We start from the raw sequence: 18,568 nt of genomic DNA on the forward strand, positions 1-18,568 counted from the left end.
TCAAGAAAAATCTTTTTGATTTTTCACCTGTTACACTGGCTTATTTACAGTTTCCAGCTTGGACAATCAGATTCGCAAGTTGATGGGAGTTCACATGTATATTCTAAATATTTAAACCTGCTATGTGTTGGTCTTCAGAACTCATGATCGCCTAATTTTTAAAAAAATCTGAACTTTCTGAATGTTTTCAACTTCTTTAAAAAACAAATCACAAGTGCATGTGTGTAAATGCACAAACCCTGGTAAATAAACATGTGGCTGTGGGGAAATTTCTTCACTTAGAATTGTGAACCTTTGGAATTCTTTACCCTGGAGGATTGTGGATGTTTAGTTCTTGAATATATTCAAGACTGGAGTTGATGAATTTTTGGATTCTAAATGAACAAGTAATCAGGTTGGAAAGTGGAGTTGAGATTCAAGATCAGCTATGATCTTATTGAAGACCGAGCATGTTCAGAAGGCTTTTGGCCTGATCCTGTGCCTATTTATTGTGCTTTTATATTCTATTTGACCCTGAGCTGAGCTTTCATCCCCATATTCTCTCCATCATTTAGACTGCTTACTTCCACCTCCAAAACATCACCTGACTCCCCTCCAACTCAGCTCAGCTGTTGCTGAAAATCTTTACCATACCTTTTGTTACCTCTAGAATTTAATAGAATTCCAGTGCTCCCTTGGCTGGCCTCCCACCTTGGACTCTGCTGCCTATATCCTAGCACTCAACAAGTCCCGATCACCCATTACCCATTTACTCCCACCCAACAAAGTCCTGATTGTAAAGTTCTCATCTTTGTTTTCACTCCTTCTGTGACCTCGCCCTTCCATTTCAGTGTGACTATCTCCAGCCCTCCAACCCTGATATCTCTGTGCTTTTCCAATTCTGGCCTCTCCCACATTCCTGATTTTCTTCTCTGCACCATTGGTAGCTGTGCCTGCATCTGCCTCAGCCTTAAGCTCTGGAATTCCATTCCTAAACTTCACAGCCTCTCTACCCATTTATGTTGATTTTTAAAATATTTCTGTTTGACAATGTTTTGTTCACTATCCTGATGTTTTTTCCTGTAGCTCAGTGTCCAGTTTTGTTTGGCAATTACTCCTATGAAGTGCCTTGTGATATTTTACTATGTTAAAGCCGTTAAATAAATAATAATTGTTGTATCAGGATCACATCAACAATACATTAAGCCATGCTAAGACATTAGGGAGCGTTTACCACTGCATATCATAGCCAACATTGTTCATTCCAATGTGCCATTAATTTTTTTTTTAAACAAAGGAATTTTGGAAAATTCTCATTTCTTCCCACTCTCCCTCAACATGCACACAGACCAGTCCATAAAAATTTTTTACATCCCATCATGAATGTTTAGTTTGGTGATGTACTGTAGATGTCAGTGTATGAGTTAACCTTTGGAGCCTTGAAACGTTCCTCCGCAAACATGTCAACTCATACACTGAGTATAAAAGTGGAGTGCCTGTGTGTGTGTGGTCCCCATCCTTGTCATTCGCCACGCGGGGTTTCCTCTATATGGGCTTGTCTTAAACTCTTGCCCTTCATTGCCTGCTTGATCCTTTGCAGCCAAGTGATAAGGTACCAGTAGGTAAAATATCTATTTGTGGGGTGAAAAATTGAGGCTGACTACTAATGCAAGTATAGAAAGTAGTGGCTGAAAAGCGAGGTTGAGTCTTATTCTGAGTGTATGCAAAAACATGACTTTTGGGACTGGTAAAATTGGGTTGGATGATATGCTAGGTGGATTTATATTACCGTAGACCACAGCATATAAAATAAAATAACTTGTAATTAGGTGGTGTGTTCCACATCCTCAGGATGCACCAAAGCATTTCACAGCCAAAGTGGCAAAGTATTAATGACAGGATAATCTTTTTTAATAATGTTGGCTGAGAGATAAATATTAGCCTGGATGTCAGTGAGAACTCCCTGCTGTTCTTCAAAATAGTACCATGGAAACTTTTGCATCCACCTGCATGGGCAAACAGGGCCTTTAACAAATCACCCAAGAGGGCGGCACCTCCATCAGTGCAACAATCCCTCAGTGGAATGTCAATCTAGATTATGCACTGATGCTGCTCAAGTGGGACTTGAATCCTCAACCACCTGGATCAGAGTCAAGAGTGTTACCCCTGAACTAAGGCTGGCATCTGCTATCTTCTGCTGTGATGTTTATGTGGGTCTAGAAGGGGAAGGTGCAGGTTATTTGGCAACATTGGATATTCTTATATATACTGCATAATTATCCTCTGCAAAACAAACTTGTCAAAAATGCAAGGCAGGGGTACAGTGCACAAGGTGTTTTTGAAAAATTTGAAATTCTCCTTTTTGTGTTACTATGCAAACAAAGGAAAGCTCCTTAATTTCCTACGCAAAAAGTGACCAGTATAAAGGTGTACATCATAACTGCCGGTCTCTCTATTCTTATCTCACCATTAAGTCATATTTTAAAATTATTACTTTTTAAATCAAAATGCTAGGCTTGTCTCTGCATGTTATTGTCTCAAGACAGTTATTAACAAATAATTTTTAAGTTTTATTTTTCTCACATAAACAGATGCTCCAGATGTTACCATTCCTTCAGAGTTTGACTAATGAAGCAATGAGAATGTGGTTTGTGACTTTGTTGTTTTTGTTTTCTCCTAAACAGGCTGACAAATTCCAGATGTACGTAACATACTGTAGGAACAAGCCAGACTCCACACAGCTCATACTGGAGCATGCAGGAGCATACTTCGATGTCAGTACTATTCATTGACTTGGTGCTTTTTAACATTTCCTATTCCCTTTGCTTAGGATGGTCATTCTTAGCAATAATATTTAAACTTCCTTTCAGCAAAATTTCAAAACTGAGAGAGATTTGTATTAGGCAACGGTATTAAGAGTTATGGAACCTAGGTGGGTAGATGGAGTTAAGATGCAGATCAATTGTAACCTCATTGCATGGAGGAAGGAAACAGACTGAAAACCTACTTCTATTGCTATGTTCCAGACAGGTGGGCAGCCTCTTCTCGGGTTTAATAATGCTGCTTACAGGTTAAAAACTGTCCCTTTTTTTTATTGTCATGTGGGGAAAAACTTGCCTTTAGTTGTCACTTTTCTCAAAGTGGCTTCATTTGGATTGGGAACTCAGTACCATGAGGTGAGGGAGGAGAGGTTCACACACCTTGAAACTGATAGGTAAAACTTTGATCCATGGGTTTCAGTATCGTCTATACCCCCAATTTCCCTATCACCCCTCTAAGAATAACTTGGTCTGCCATGTTTAAGAAAAAAAAGAAAAATACATCAGTGCTAAACCTACCAGAAATCATCAAAAAATATCGGGGTAGAAATTGGAGAGTGCCAAAATTGGGCATGATTGCTGTGTTTGAGAAGCAATGACATTCCAGATTGGAAAGGACTGCCTGAAAAAAATGATCCCGTACCAATTTGTCACTGCCTGAAAAACTCAAAGACCTCTGCTCTGCTAAATTGTTTATCATTGTGCCAATTTTACACCTAGGAGCAACAAAGTTTAATTTAAGCCCCAATGTATCTAGAAAATGTATCAACAGCAATGCAGGCTTTTTCAATATAGATTTTCAGCTATCAAATATTTGGAGATGATGAGAGCTGTTGGCACCTAAGAAATTGTCTTTCACTGTGAATTACTACATTTTTCTATATTTATAGTATTAACTGAATATTGCAATCTAAAATTACATTTATTTAAAAAAAATAGGAAATACAGCATCGGCATGGACTGGCCAACTCGATCTCTTCCTATCTTATCAAACCTGTCCAGCGAATAACTAAGTATCAGCTGCTTTTAAAGGTAAGTTAAAGTGATAAGACAGGACTAACCAGTTGTTTTGCAGAACTTAAAATATAACATGTCTAATGGTTTATATGAGTAGTGGGTCTGCATATTCCATCTACAAATGGATAGCTGTGCTTTATTAGAATGGACTCCAGAATTAAATACCCTGTTTAGCCATATCTGCTTTTGTGTATTTGTATTGTTGCCAACCCTTTCAATAAATCAGGAAAGATATCAATTCAGTGGAACTAGGTCTTTTAGAATTTGTGCCTCCACGAAAATTTCTAAATAGCAATAAAGCTGAGTTTTGCTTTGCTTTTTTAACTTGTAGGAACTGTTAACATGCTGTGAAGAAGGAAAGGGAGAAATTAAAGATGGCCTGGAGGTGATGCTAAGTGTGCCAAAGCGAGCCAACGATGCCATGCATCTCAGCATGCTAGAAGGTGCGCCTTTTTATATACACCTGAACACTAAGGTTCAGAATTATTGTGAAGTAGGTCAAAAATTGTAATATATTTATCACTTTATGTTCAGATGGCTATATTTGGTTAATATTGCAAAGTAAAAATTGAATTGTGTGTGAAATTCTTGAAAGTTGCCTTATTTAACCAGACTTTTAGCTTGAAGTTATTGGACATGTAAAGGACATAAAACCTGAAAAAAATTGCAAAATTCTCCTTGAAATATATTGTTCTACAGTAAGTCAGACGTACTTGTCATTTAGAAGCAAATGCCAGAATAACCATGCTGTGTAACCTGTTCATTGTGTTTAGAAGGCATGTTCATAAAGAACATAATACCTTTTTATTTGATCTGAATATTTAAACAAAGGCCTTTTTCAGCAAAATCAGAATGTGAAGGAAATGACTTATGCTTGCATCTTAAAGAAAAAATATGAAAGAGTTGTTGTTGTCATTAGGCTTTGATGAAAATCTGGAATCCCAGGGAGAGCTGATCCTTCAAGAATCCTTTCAAGTGTGGGATCCTAAGTCTTTGATCCGCAAAGGCCGAGAACGACACCTGTTCCTGTTTGAAATGTCACTTGTCTTCAGCAAAGAAATCAAAGATTCCAATGGGAGGAGTAAATATATCTACAAACACAAACTGCTTGTAAGTTCAATGAGTGGAAGCTGGAATACCGGTGCTTCAGAATGAGGATAGAAATTAAATCTTGTGCAGTTAGGGATGTGGCTGATCAGAAAGTATTTTCAGTGTGATTATTCACCAGAGTGGTGAATTTGAACTCTGATGAAAGGTTTCAGGTGGAACTAATCATTCTTTTTCAGTTTCTGATTAATCATTCAGTTTCATCAGTTTCTATTTAAGTATTTATGTAAGTTGAAAATAGCCTCATTATTTAACTTCTCCATTATTTTTACAACTACTAGCATTTATATAGCACCTCTTTAACATAGTCAGACATCGCAAGGAGCTTCACAAGAGCATTACCAAACAAAACTTAGCACCAAACCATATAAGGAGATATAGGCTGATGACCAAAAGCTTGGCCATTGAGGTAGGTTTTAAAGAGCATTTTCATTGAGGATTCAGGGAGGGAATCCAGAGTTTGGGCTTCGACAGCTGAAGGCATATCTGCCAGTGGTGGACCAGTTAAATTCAGGCATGCGAAAGAGGCCAGAATTGGAGGAGCACCGATTTCTTAAAGGATTGTAAGGCTGGAGGAGGTTACAAGATTCGGAGGGGCAGGGCCATGGAAGAATTTGAAGACAAGGGGAGTTTTAAAATCAAAGCATTGCTCAACTGGAAGCCAGTGAAGGTCAGTGAACACTGGGTGATAGGTGGATGGGACTTCTGTGCAAGTTAGGATACCAACAACAGAGTTTTGGGTGAGGTTAAGTTTATGAAAGGTGAAAGATGGGAGTGCTTTGAACTAGTCAAGTCCAGAGATGATAATGGCTTGGATGAGGGTTTTGGCAGCAAATGAGCTGAGGCAGGGCAGAATCAGGTGATGTCATAGAGTTGGAAGTTGGGCAGTCTTAGTGATGATGTAGATTTGTTGTCAGAAGCTCATTCTGAGGTCAAATAAGGTACAAAGGTTGTGGGCAAAGTGGTTAGCCTCAGTTGCCAGCGAAGGGAATTGGAGCTTATGTCAGGGAACCAAAGATAGTTTCTTCAATTTTCTCAATATTTAATTGGACGAAATCTCTGCTCGTTCAATACTAGATGTCAGATAAACAGTCTGACAATTTAGCAGTTTAGACAGTGGAGTGTTTCAGTGGCAAGGTAAAGTTGTGTGTCATCAGCATACATGTGAAACTTTGTGATTTTGAGTGATGTTGCTAGGGAACAGCATGTAGATGAGAAATAGGATGGAGCCAAGGATCGATCCTTAGGGACTGCAGAGGTCATGCCACAGGAGTGAGAAAAGCCATTTCAGGTGATTCTCTGGCTATGACTGGATAAATGAGAACGGAGCCAGGCAAGGACAGTCCCATCCAAATGGACAAAGAAGGATAGATGTGGGCAGAGGGCACTGTTGTCAACTGTGTCAAGCCCTGCAGATAGATTGAGAAGGATGAGGAGGAGTAAGTTGTCACCGTCCTAGTCAAATTAAATGTCATTCCTGACTCTGATAAGAGCTGTTTCGGTACTATGGCAAGACTGGAAATCTGATTCAGGGGAATTAAACATGGAGTTTTCAGAAAGATGGACACGAATTTGGAAGGAAAATGCAATTTAAGGCTTTGAAGAGGTGAGATATTCAAAGGACAAGAAAGTGCCAGAAGAGCAGGGGGGACAGATCAAGCTCTGGTTTGCTGATTAGAGCCATGGCTGTTAGGGCAGGCAAATGGTGATAGGGTTCAGGCATGCATGAGGGTCTCATTTCAGGGAAAGGTATCATCACCCCTCAACCAGGTTTCTAATAAGGCCATAATGTTGAAGCAATTATCCGTAACAAGCCCATGGATAGCCTGGGCCTTGTTCAGAAGTGACTGAGACATTCTGGTGGGAGATGTAAAGAGGGGCATTGATGGCTGATCTGTTGGCAGAGTGCACACAGACAACATTTAGAGTGGTGAGTGGGATGGGAAGGAGGTAGATTAGAATAACCCCCAGTGGAAAAGCTGGTGGAAATATTTGTGAGGAAATAAGATGGAGCAGCTTGGGTTGCTGATTGTAAGGAGTTAAGATGGCAACAACAAATGCCCCAATGGGCTCTTAGGGGATGCCAAGAAAGACTTAAATTTATTTAAGAGGGAGTCAAACCTGGGATGGCAGCAGGAGAGTGGCAAGGCCAAAGAGTGCTGATGAGTGGAAGTAGGAATTTTACGTCAAAATTGACTTCTGGATGTTGAATCATGTTACATGGTGAGTCAGTATCTAATTAAGTAGGAATTGACTTTGATTTCTACAACTGCAATGGAAGTTTCTTGTCTCCTGACCTGAGAATTGTCTAGTAGTAGCAAAGTTTATAATCTAATAGTAATGCCAGTGCTGCTGTGACCTCTATAGTGCACATCCTATGCTGAGTGGGAACTCCAGGATGCTTCCAGTGTCCTGGATAACCATTTGTGCAGGATTCTCCTGAGTGCATCCCACTCTCCAACCAGTATTCAGTTTTGAATTTTTTTTTTTCCATTCATTCACGGGATGTGGGCCTCATTGGCTGGGCCAGCATTTGTTGCCCATCCCTAGTTGCCCTTGAGAAGGTGGTGGTGAGCTGCCTTCTTGAACTGCTGTAGTCCATGTGGTGTGTATACATCCATAGTGCTGTTGGGAAGGGAGTTCCAGGATTTTGACCAGCGACAGTGAAGGAACGGCGATATATTTCCAAGTCAGGATGATTGATGAGAGATCATTGATGAGAGTCATGATTCATATCGGGAGTGCAGCCAGAGCCACGTCCATGGCACCACTGGTGGCTCAGCAGGACAGGGGGGCACAAATAAGTCTGGAAGAACAATTTTGATAGGTGATTCAATAGTTGGGGAAATGGACAGGCGTTTCTGTAGACACAAATTTGAATTTTTTTTATTCATTCATGGGATGTGGGCATCACTGGCTAGGCCTGCATTTATTGCCCACCCTAATTGCCCTTGAGAAGGTGGTGGTGTGCTGCCAATGTTACACAAATGTTACTTGCCACTTGTCAGTACCTGTGGAGTCACGAATGGTGTTGAACATTGCACAATCGTGAGCGAGCTTCCCACTTCTGACCTTATGATCGAAGGAAGGTAGGTCATTGATGAAGCAGCTGAAGATGGTTGGGCCTAGGATACTAACCTGAGGAACTCCTGAATCCAGAATGCTGAGTTGCCTCCCTGGTGCCACAGAGCACCCTGAGGTGGGAGGGTGAACAGCCAGAGTTGTGGCCCATATTGGTGCAAATGGCAAAGGTGGAAAAAGGGATGTGATCCTGCAGTCATAATTTAGGGAGCTAAGCAGAAAATTAGCAAGCAGGACCTCAAAAGTAGTAATCTTCAGGTTATTCCCAGTAGCACATGCAAGGGAGTATAGAAATAGGAGGATAAAGCAGATGAATGCATGGCTGGAAAGATGGTGCAGGAGGGATTTAGATTCCTGGGACATTCGAATCAACTCTGGGTGAGATAGGATCTGTACAGGCTGGATGTGTTGCACCCCTAAGCAGAGCCAGGATTGAGTTCCTTGCAGGATGATTTGCTAGTGCAGTTGTGGAGGGTTTAAACTAACTTGGCAGGGGTGTGGGAACTAGCAGGTAATATTGGAGTGGAATACCAAGATGCATAGAATACTGGGAGAGAAAGATAGCACTAGCGTAGGAAATAATATGTTATTAGGTAGGCTCAGAGTAAGGGAGAAAGTAATAAAGTTTAAATCAAGAATACTGTGCATATATGTGAATACATGGGGTGTAGTAAATAAGATTGGTGAGTTATAGATGTGGATTGCCATCTGGAAATACAATGTTGTGGCTATAAAAAAGACCTGGCTCACAGACTTGCAGGACTGAGTATTAAATATTCCTGGATGCAAGACGTTCAGGAACGATAGAAATTGGGGAGGGCTGGCACTACTGATTACAGAGAATGTTTTCAGTGCTGGAGAGCAACGTTGTGTCAGGGACAGAATCTACTTGGCTAGAGCTAAGGAACGAGTAAGGTGCAATTACATTGCATGGTGTAGTCTATAGGCCACCAACTAATGGGAAAGATGGAGAGGAACAAATTTTCAAGGAAATTACACATAGGTGCAAAAATTAGAGGGTTATAATGGGGAATTTTAATTATCTGAATATAAACTGGGACAGTAGTAGTGCAAAGGGCAGAGGGTTAAGAGTTCCTAGAGTGTGATCAGGAAAATTTTCTTTGTTTCCTGTTCAATGAGAGAAGGAGTACTGCTAAATCTGGAAATAAGGTGGGTCAAGTAGAGCAAGTGTCAGTGGGAGAACATCTAGAGGACAGTGAATATTGCATCATAAGGTTTAGGATGGCTATGGGAAAGGACAAAGAACAATCCAGAGTAGGAATAATTAACTGGGTGAAAGCCAACTTCAATGGGGTAAGAATGTCTCTCGGCAGACAACAAATTGGAATTAATGATTGGCAGAAAAAACGGTAACTGAACAATGACCTACCCTTAAAGAAGAGTAGTTTGGGCACAGTTAACGTATATTCCCACGAAGGGATAAGGTAGGGGAAACAAATCCCGAGCTCCCTGGATTAAGAAAGAGTTAGAGTTTAAGATGAAGAAAAAGTGCGCTTATTACAGATATCAGGTAGATTATACAGCCACAAACCAGGCTGAATATAGAAGGTTCAGAGAGGAATTGAAAAAGCAGTTGAGAGAAGCTAAAAGAGAGTATGAAAAGAGACTCAGGGGTGTGGGTAACATGAAAGGAATTCCAAAGTCTTTTATACGCATGTAAAGAATAAAAGGGCGGTAAAAAGAGGACTAGGGCCGATTAGGGACCAAAAAGGGGATTTATGTCTGGAAACAGGAGGTATTAAATGAATACTTTGTATCTGCCTTTACCAAGGAAGAAGATATTGCCCATGTCATGGTGAAAGAGGAAGTAATTCAGGCACTTGAAGAGTTTAAAATTGATAAAGCGAAGGTATTGGATAGGCTGCCTGCACCTAAGTTTGATAAGACACCGGGACCGGATGAGATGCATCCAAGGATACTGAGGGAAGTGAAAGTAGTAATTGCAGAGGCACTGGCTATAATTTTCCAGTCTTCCTTAGACTCAGGTGGTGCTAGAGGACTCGAAATTTACAAATGTTACACGCTTGTTCAGAAAAGGGTGTGAAGATAAATCAGCAACAGGCCAGTCAGTTTAACTTGGGTGGTGGGAAAGCTTCTAGAAACAATTTTTGTCCCAAATTATTAATAGCCACTTGAGGAAATGCGGATTAATTAAGGAAAGCCAGCAAGGATTTGTTAAGGGAAGATGGTGTTTAACTAACTTGCTGGAATTTTTTGAAGTGGATACTGCTGTTGATGTTGTTTACATGGACTTCCAAAAGGCATTTGATACAGTGCCACACAACAGACTTGTAAACAAAGTTATAGCTCATGGAGTAAAAGGGCAGTAGCAACATGGATACAAAGTTCACTGAATGACAGGAAACAGAGTAGTGGCTAATGGATGTTTTTCAGACTGGAGGAAAGTTTGCGCTGGAGTTCCTAGAGTGTGATCAGGAAAATTTGGTGTTTGGGCCCTTGCTTTTCCTGATATTTTTATTAACAACCTAAATCGGTATACAGGGCACAATTTCAAAATTTGTGGATGATATGAAACATGGAAGCATTGTGAAAAGGATAGTATAAACCTGACATAGATTGCTAGAATGGGCAGACAAGTGGCAGATGAAATTTAATGCAGAGAAATGTGAATTGATTCATTTTAATAGAAAGAACACAGAGACAATATAAAATAAAGGTTATAATTCTAGAAGGGTGCAGGAGCATAGGAACATGGTGTGTATAGGTCATTGAAGGTGGCAGAACAGGTCAAGATTTTCTTTCTTTATTCTTTCATGGGGTGTAGGTGTCACTGGCAAGGTCAGCATTTGAACTGAGTGGCTTGCCATGCCATTTCAGAGGGCAGTTAAGAGTCAACCACATTGCTGTGGGTCTAGGGTCACATGTAGGCTAGGTAAGGATGGAATAATACCTTCCCTAAAGGACATTAGTGAAGTGAACAACTGATGGCCGTTTCGTGGTCACCATTATTGAGATTATCTTTATATTCCAGATTAATTTATTGAATTCAAATTCTACCAACTTTCATGGTGGGACTTGAACCCTTGTCCCCTGTTTGTTTGGCCTCAATTGAAGTTTTGTGTCCAGTTCTGGGCACCACACTTTAGGAAAGACAAGAAGGCATTAGAGAGGGTGCAGAAAAGATTCACTAGAATGGTTCCAGGGATGAGGAATTTCAGTTGTGTAAAAATTGGAGAAGGTGGGACTGTTTTCCTTGGAGAAAAGTAGATTGAGAGGAGATTTGATAGAGGTATTCAAAATCATGAAGGTCTAGACAGAGAGATAGAGAAAAACTGTTTCTGCTGGTGGAAAGCTCAAGAATGAGAGGGCACAGATTTAAGCAATCACAATATGAGAAGAAACTTTTTCACAGGAGTGGTTAAGATAGGGAATGCACTGCCTGAGACTGTAGTGGGGACAGGTTCAATTGAGGCATTCAAGAGGGAGTTGGATTATTATTTGAAAAGTAAGAATTGTGCAGAGTTAGGGGGAGAAAGCAGGGGAATGGCACCACGTGTATTGCTAATTCGGAGTGCTGGTGTACACCTTACGAGCTGAACGAGTGGTATAACAATTCTGTGATTCTGAGAGTTCCACATTCGTCTCATGGCAACTTTTCATGTCATTTAAAGATCAATCAGAAATATAACTACAAATAACATGAAAGTTCTAATTATCGGTGTGAATAGAGCAATTCGTAACATTGTATTTAATAAGTTAACTGGATAGCACTCAGATTCTCAGGGTGCTCATTTACAATTTTATTTTCTACATTGTATTATGCTAAAAAGCAATATATCATTTATTTTACACTTCTGGCACAGTATTTATATTTTCAGTGATTAATATTTAGATACTCCTACAAAAGTATTTTTAAAAATCCCAGTGAATTTTTATGGCATATATTAAACACCTAATTGAACATTAAAACTTAATTTCCTCCTCCTGTGATCTGTGTGACTGCAAAAGGATCAGTTTGCTAGTAAAAGTTCATACCCCATGACTTAATTGATTGTGAGGAGATAATTTAAGTGATAGCATGACAATATAGGTGTAATTTTAACTGCTGGAAAGGAGGCGAGTTTGGGTGCAGACGGTGGACTAAAACCCTAAAATGTGGCAGCAGGTCAGAAATCTGGCATGATACTGCCCACTTCCAGGTTTCACCAGACAGGATAGGAGGCGAGCAGGGATCCCCTGTGGATCTGTTGGGTGAGTAATTTAAACAACCCAAGTCAGCAATTGATCCTTGTTTTCAACCAGAGTTCAGAGTTTAACAGCCAAAGCTCGGGTTTCATGAACTGTGTGAAACTTGCCAGGTGCAACCAGGCAAGAGCACAGCAGGGATTCAATTGTGCATTGAAACTGACAGGCTGGGAATCCTTCATACAGTGAAACTGAGGAGCTATTTCCTTTCCTGAGTGAAAGGATGGTACTCGCACCACTTCTGACAGGTGATTTCAAACTTCTTGGATGTCAGTTCACATACTTTGCTCTTCATTCACCTTTATCTGCACTTGCCTGCTGTCAGCCTTCACTGTGGCATAGGAGCAGCTTATGCAATTCTACCTTGCACCTCTGATGGCCTAAAGGAACAGCATTAGCAGCACCAGGAGTAGCAGGAGCAACACTAGCAACTGCCTTCTCCAACAACTACAGTTACTGCCAAAATCCTGTACCAAGATTATAAGCACATCTTGTTAAAGGTATCCCTCTTAACGTTTGCGATACAAAGGCAACATCTGCTGCTCCACAGGACAGAGGGATTGAGCTCAAATGAGAGGGGATCCCGACACAGGATCCACAGCAAAGGATTAACCCTCTTGATATGTTTTTTTAAATTCATTCACCGGATGTGGGCTTCCGCTGGCTGGGTCAGCATTTATTGCCCATTCCTAGTTGCCCTTGAGAAAGTGGTGGTGAGCTGCCTTCTTGAACCACTGCAGTCCATGTGGTGTAGGTACACCCACAGTGCTGTTAAGAAGGGAGTTCCAGGATTTTGACCCAGTGACAGTAAAGGAATGGTGATATATTTCCAAGTCAGGATGGTGACTGACTTCAAGGGGAACTTCCAGGTAGTGGTGTTCCTATCTATCTGCTGCCCTTGTCCTTCTAGATGGTTGTGGTCACGGGTTTAGAAGGTGCTGTCGAATGAGCCTTGGTGAATTCCTGCAGTGCAGCTTGTATACGCACTACTGCTACTGTGCATTGGTGGTAGAGGGAGTGAATATTTGTGGATGTGGTACCAATGAAGCAGGCTGCTTTGTCCTGGATGGTGTCAAGCTTCTTCAGTATTGTGGGAGCTGAACTTATCCAGACAAGTTGGGGGGGGGTGTATTCCATCACAGTCCTGACTTGTGCCTTGTAGATGGTGGACAGGCTTTGGGGAGTCAGGAGGCAAGTTACTCGTCACAGGATTCCTAGCCTCTTACCTACTCCTGTAGCCACAGTACTTATATGGCTAGTCCAGTTCAGTTTCTGATCGGTTGTAACCTCAGGACGTTGATAGTGGGGGATTCAGTGTTGGCAATGCCACTGAACATCAAGGGGTGATGGTTAAATTCTCTCTTGTTGGAGATGGGCATTACTTGGCACTTGTGGCATGAATGTTACTTGTCATTTGTCAGCCCAAGCCTGGATGTTGTCCAGGTCTTGCTGCATTTGGACATGGACTGTTTCAGTATCTGAGGAGTCGCGAATGGTGCTGAACATTTCACAATCATAAGCGAACATCCTCACTTCTGACCTTATGATGGAAGGAAGGTCATTGATGAAGCAGCTGAAAATGGTTGGGCTGAGAACACTACCCTGAGGATCGTCTGCAGTGATGTCCTGGAGCTGAGATGACTGACCTCCAACAACCAAAACCATCTTCCTTTATGCTAGGTATGACTCTGTGAGTGTTATGACATAGCAGTTGGTAAATGTTGAGCTGTGTAGATCACAAAGGGAAACTTGAACAACTGTCATAACCTATATTTTCAATTGGTATGTTTGAGATGCAGCTCTGAATTACGGAATAAGACCACTGAGCCTCATGAGGTTTTTTTTATATCAAACTAAATTAGACATTTATTAATTTAACAAGAACGTAAACACATACACAGGTCTACAAATTACTACCCTAATAACTTATAAACAAATCCCCAAATTAATCACTCCCAGGTAAACCTTCACCAAGGCAACAGTAACCTATAGACTTTAAACAGACACTAGGCAAAGCACATTTGACCTCACAATTTCAGAATGAGGTTCCTTGCAATTTGGCTCCTTTGCGGACACAGTTATAGGTTTACGGCCTGGTTAGATCTTAAATGCCTCTGACTTACACACAAACTCCTTTCTGTTTATACCTAGCTTCCCCATTGAATGTAAATTTTCCATGGTATCCTAGGCTTTTAACGTTACATCTTCTAACAAGAACATCTTAATCCCACTAATTTTCTTAATAATATAAACACATTGCTTGGTGCCTCCCAGCTAGGTGCAAGATTTTACTCCCACTTTTGAATGTTTTATTCAACAAATGCAAATTTACACTTTATCTTCTATCCTCCTTACTGTTTACCCAATTAACATATCAAATTACTATACAGCAAAGCATCCAGACCAGCTGGCTTTAATTCAATTAAGACACACACAGTCAAAACACATGGACACAGGCCCTACTACAACACTATTTTTAAAATAATTTTCAGTAACATTATAGATATTAATATGTCTTCATGACATCCCCTACCTATCAAAAAATGAACCGTGATCATTTTAAAAGACGGCTTCATTTTAATAACCCATCTCACACTAACTCCTATACTTATTACACTATTACACTACCTTATGTATGCATTAACATAATATATATATATATATATATATGCACTCAAGCCCTTGGTATCAATAGAAATCTCTCCAATCCAGTGCCCAGGTTTTTTTAAAAATGTCTAATTTCCCCTTTAAGCTTCAAACTCTTGATAACACATCTGCGAACAGATTTACTCTACCAACAACATGTACAATCCCTAGATTAAATGGTTGTAATAATAGACTCCACCTGAAAAGTCTAGCACTTTTGTCTCGAAATTTGTCCAAAAACTTCAAAGGATTGTGGTCTGTATAAACAGTTGTTTCTGACGAATTGTTTGCCACATAAATTTCAAAATGCTGCAATGCTAACGCCAAACTCAACGCTTTTTTTTCGATCGTTGAATATCTTCTCTGTTGTATATTCAGCTTCGATGAAAAATACCCTATCGGTTTTTCAATTCCAGTGTCATCCTCTTGTAACAGTACAGCCCCAATGCCTACATCGCTTGCCTCAACGGCCAACTTAAATTGCTTGACATAATTGGATACTGCCAAAACTGTTGTCATAGTTAATACAGTTTTCAAATTGTCAAATGGCTTCTGATACTCCAGTGTCCATTGAAATTTCGTGTTCTTTTTTAATAGTTATCAGTAGAGCAACCACTTGGCTAAAATGTGGCACAAATTTCCGGTAAAACCCACTCATGCCCAGAAATCTCAAAACTTCTCATTTTGTTGTAGGCACTGGGAAATCCACGATAGCCTTGACTTTCGCATCTCTCGGAGCCACCTTACCATATCCAATGGTATGGCCTAGTTATGTAACTTGCACTGTTGCAAATTCACTTTGAGCCAAGGTCATCACCAAATTAGCTTCTTGTAATCGAGAAAATAATTCTTCCAGATGCTGTAAAAGCTCATCCTACGTCTGACTGAAAATAATCAGATCATCAATATAAACCGCACAATTGCTTAGACCTGCAATTACTTTGTCAGTCTTTGAAATGTCGTGGGTACATTCTTCATACCAAATAGCATGACTTTAAACTGATATAGTCCATTTGGCGTCACAAAAGTTGTTATCTCCTTTGCTCTTTCTGACAACGCTGGCTGCCAATATCCTTTTAGCAAGCCAATCTTTGTGATAAATTTCGATTGCCCCATTTTCTCAATGCAATCCTCAAACCGTGGTATGGGATATGAATCCCTTGTTGTCACCACATTCATCTTTAGATAGTCCACACACAGCCTTTGTGTTCTATCCGGTTTTGGTAACAGCTCAATAGATGAATTCCACTTACTGCAACTAGACTCAGTGATATCATTTTGAATCATAAAGCCAATTTCTTTTAGTACTTGTGATAACTTTGCCAGATTTAATCGATGAGGATGTTGCCTTATTGAAGATGAAACTTGTACAGACACATCATGTATAGCTAAATCTGTCTTTCTCCAACTTATTTCCACAAATAGCTTTGTGTAATTGCAATAGCTTTTCCAAATCACTTTGACATTTGTTTGGAAGGTAACTCAATATTTCTTTTAAGTTTTCAAGCATCCCCTCATTATCCAATTTGATTAGAGGAAAATCAATTTCAGAGCCCTGCACTTCTACCTCTTCCTCAACATGCACCATCACTAATTCCTCTTTTGTTCCTCTTCCCTGTCACCGTACTTTTTAAGCACATTTACATGACACACTCTCTGCTTCTTTCTTCTACCTGGAGTATTTATTAAATAATTTACTTCACTCAATTTCTTTTCAACCCTAAACCTTGCATTTAATGAATCACCTAGTACTGGTAACAGAACTAGCACTTCTCTTCAGAAACAAAACTACGAGCTGTAGCTTTCTTGCCTGCCTTCATTTTCATTACTTGCTGTGACACCTTTAAATGTCCCCTAGCCAACTCACATGTTCTGTTCAATTTTTCCCTGAAATTTGATACGTAATCTGGGAGAATAGTTTCTGAATTTTGACTCACCGATTCACATTAATCAATTTCAGTGGTCCCCTTACCTCATGACCATAAAGTAGTTCAAAAGGGCTAAAACCAGTCACTGCGTTAGGAGTGTCTCTAATAGCAAATGACAAGAATGGAACTCCTCTATCCCAATCCTGTGGATAATCCTGACAGTATGCTCTTATCATAGTTTTTAAAATTTTATGCCATCTTTCCAAAGCTCCTTGTGACTCCAGATGATAAGCTGTTGACTTAAATTGCTTTATCCCCAAACTGTCCATTACTTCCTCAAATAGCTGTGACATGAGTTTTGACCCCTGGTCTGATTGTATTTTCCTTTGGTAAACCATATCTTGTAAAAAATTTAGTTAACTCCCCCACGATCTTCTTGGTTGTAATATTTCTTAAAGGTGTCACTTCAGGAAACCTGGTAGACCCATCCATTATTGTTAATAAATACTGATTTCCACTTTTAGTTTTAGGGAGGGGTCCTATACAATCAATCATGACCCTAGTAAAAGGTTCTTCAAATGGTGGTATTGGGATTAAAGGTGCAGGCTTAATCACTGCTTGTGGTTTCCCTATAACCTGACATGTGTGACATGCTCTACAGAATTTGACTACATCCTTATGCAACCCTGGCCAAAAAAAACTTCTACCTTTTCCTGTGTTTTCCTAATTCCTAAATGTCCCCTCACTAGAATTTGATGAGCAATCCTCAGCATCTCATTTCTATACCCAACCGGGATAACAACCTGATGCACCTCCCTCCAGCTTTCATTCACTGAGACATGATCCGGCCTCCATTTTCTCATTAAAATATCACTCATAAGGTAATAACACACTGGAATGCATTTTGCCTCAGTTTCTGAGTTAGCTGCCTGATATAACTGTTTTAATTGAAAATCATTTTTGTTTAACTCTACTAACCTCCTTGAGTTAAACACTTCAGCTGAATTGTCCTGTAGTCTTTCTTCCTGAACAATGTTATCAAACACAGCGCCAGCTAATTGGATTTCGACACCTTCTTCTTACCTTTGAATTGCCTGCCCTTCTTGTTTATCTTGTTTCAATCTATGAGCCCGTGACCTCATTACCACACAATCTGGAATCAGTCCAGGATACTCTCTCTGCAACACCTCTGTTGAAACCACTTATACAGGCTGCTCAACTACCATAGGCATCACCCAAATCTGCGACCCAGCTATATCATTACCCAAAATAAATTGAACCCCTGCAATGGGCATTTTTCCACTACCCCAACAATAATTTACCTGTTCACCTTCCATTTGCTCTATAAATTCATCCTCCAAAAGGGGATAGTTTTAGCACCTCCAATAACCCCACGTATTAATACCTGCTTCTGCAGTACTCCCTCTGAACATCAAATGTCACTATCCCACTACATTAAGAATTGACTAGCCCCTGTGTCTCTTAAAATTTTAACATCTTTACCTACTCCACCCTGTACACATGGAAAGATTTTCCCTGCACACACAAAGTCTTTAAACATTTCTGCAATTTTCCCCTCGGAATTCTCCTGGGCAAATTGTGAACACATTCCCAATTCTTTACCTATCACTCATTCTTTCTGTTTTACCTGTACACTCACCATTGGTTTTTCCTGTGCTTGAACCTCAGAATCGGTAATACTTTTATGTCCAGAACTTTTCTGCACTCCAATAATTCCAACAGATTTTCCCAGTAATTTCTAACACACTGACTTTGTATGCCCCACTTTATTACAATGAAAACACCTCAATTTTTAAATGTCAC

The 18,568-nt window shown here is 40.1% G+C and overlaps 1 protein-coding gene across 4 annotated transcripts in view; it reads left to right on the forward strand.

Annotated features, from left to right (window-relative positions):
* Positions 1 to 18,568, forward strand: part of LOC144678972 (triple functional domain protein) — a 663,567-nt gene that overhangs the window by 409,448 nt on the left and 235,551 nt on the right. For all 4 annotated transcript variants that reach the window (XM_078539119.1, XM_078539117.1, XM_078539118.1 and 1 more), the window contains 4 exons: positions 2,664 to 2,753; positions 3,738 to 3,830; positions 4,147 to 4,258; positions 4,735 to 4,925. In XM_078539119.1, coding sequence (XP_078395245.1) covers positions 2,664 to 2,753; positions 3,738 to 3,830; positions 4,147 to 4,258; positions 4,735 to 4,925 — 486 coding nt within the window. The remainder of the gene's footprint in view (positions 1 to 2,663; positions 2,754 to 3,737; positions 3,831 to 4,146; positions 4,259 to 4,734; positions 4,926 to 18,568) is intronic.

This window comes from Cetorhinus maximus, chromosome 3 (genome assembly GCF_964194155.1).
Source record: "Cetorhinus maximus chromosome 3, sCetMax3.hap1.1, whole genome shotgun sequence".
Classification (NCBI taxonomy): domain Eukaryota; kingdom Metazoa; phylum Chordata; class Chondrichthyes; order Lamniformes; family Cetorhinidae; genus Cetorhinus; species Cetorhinus maximus.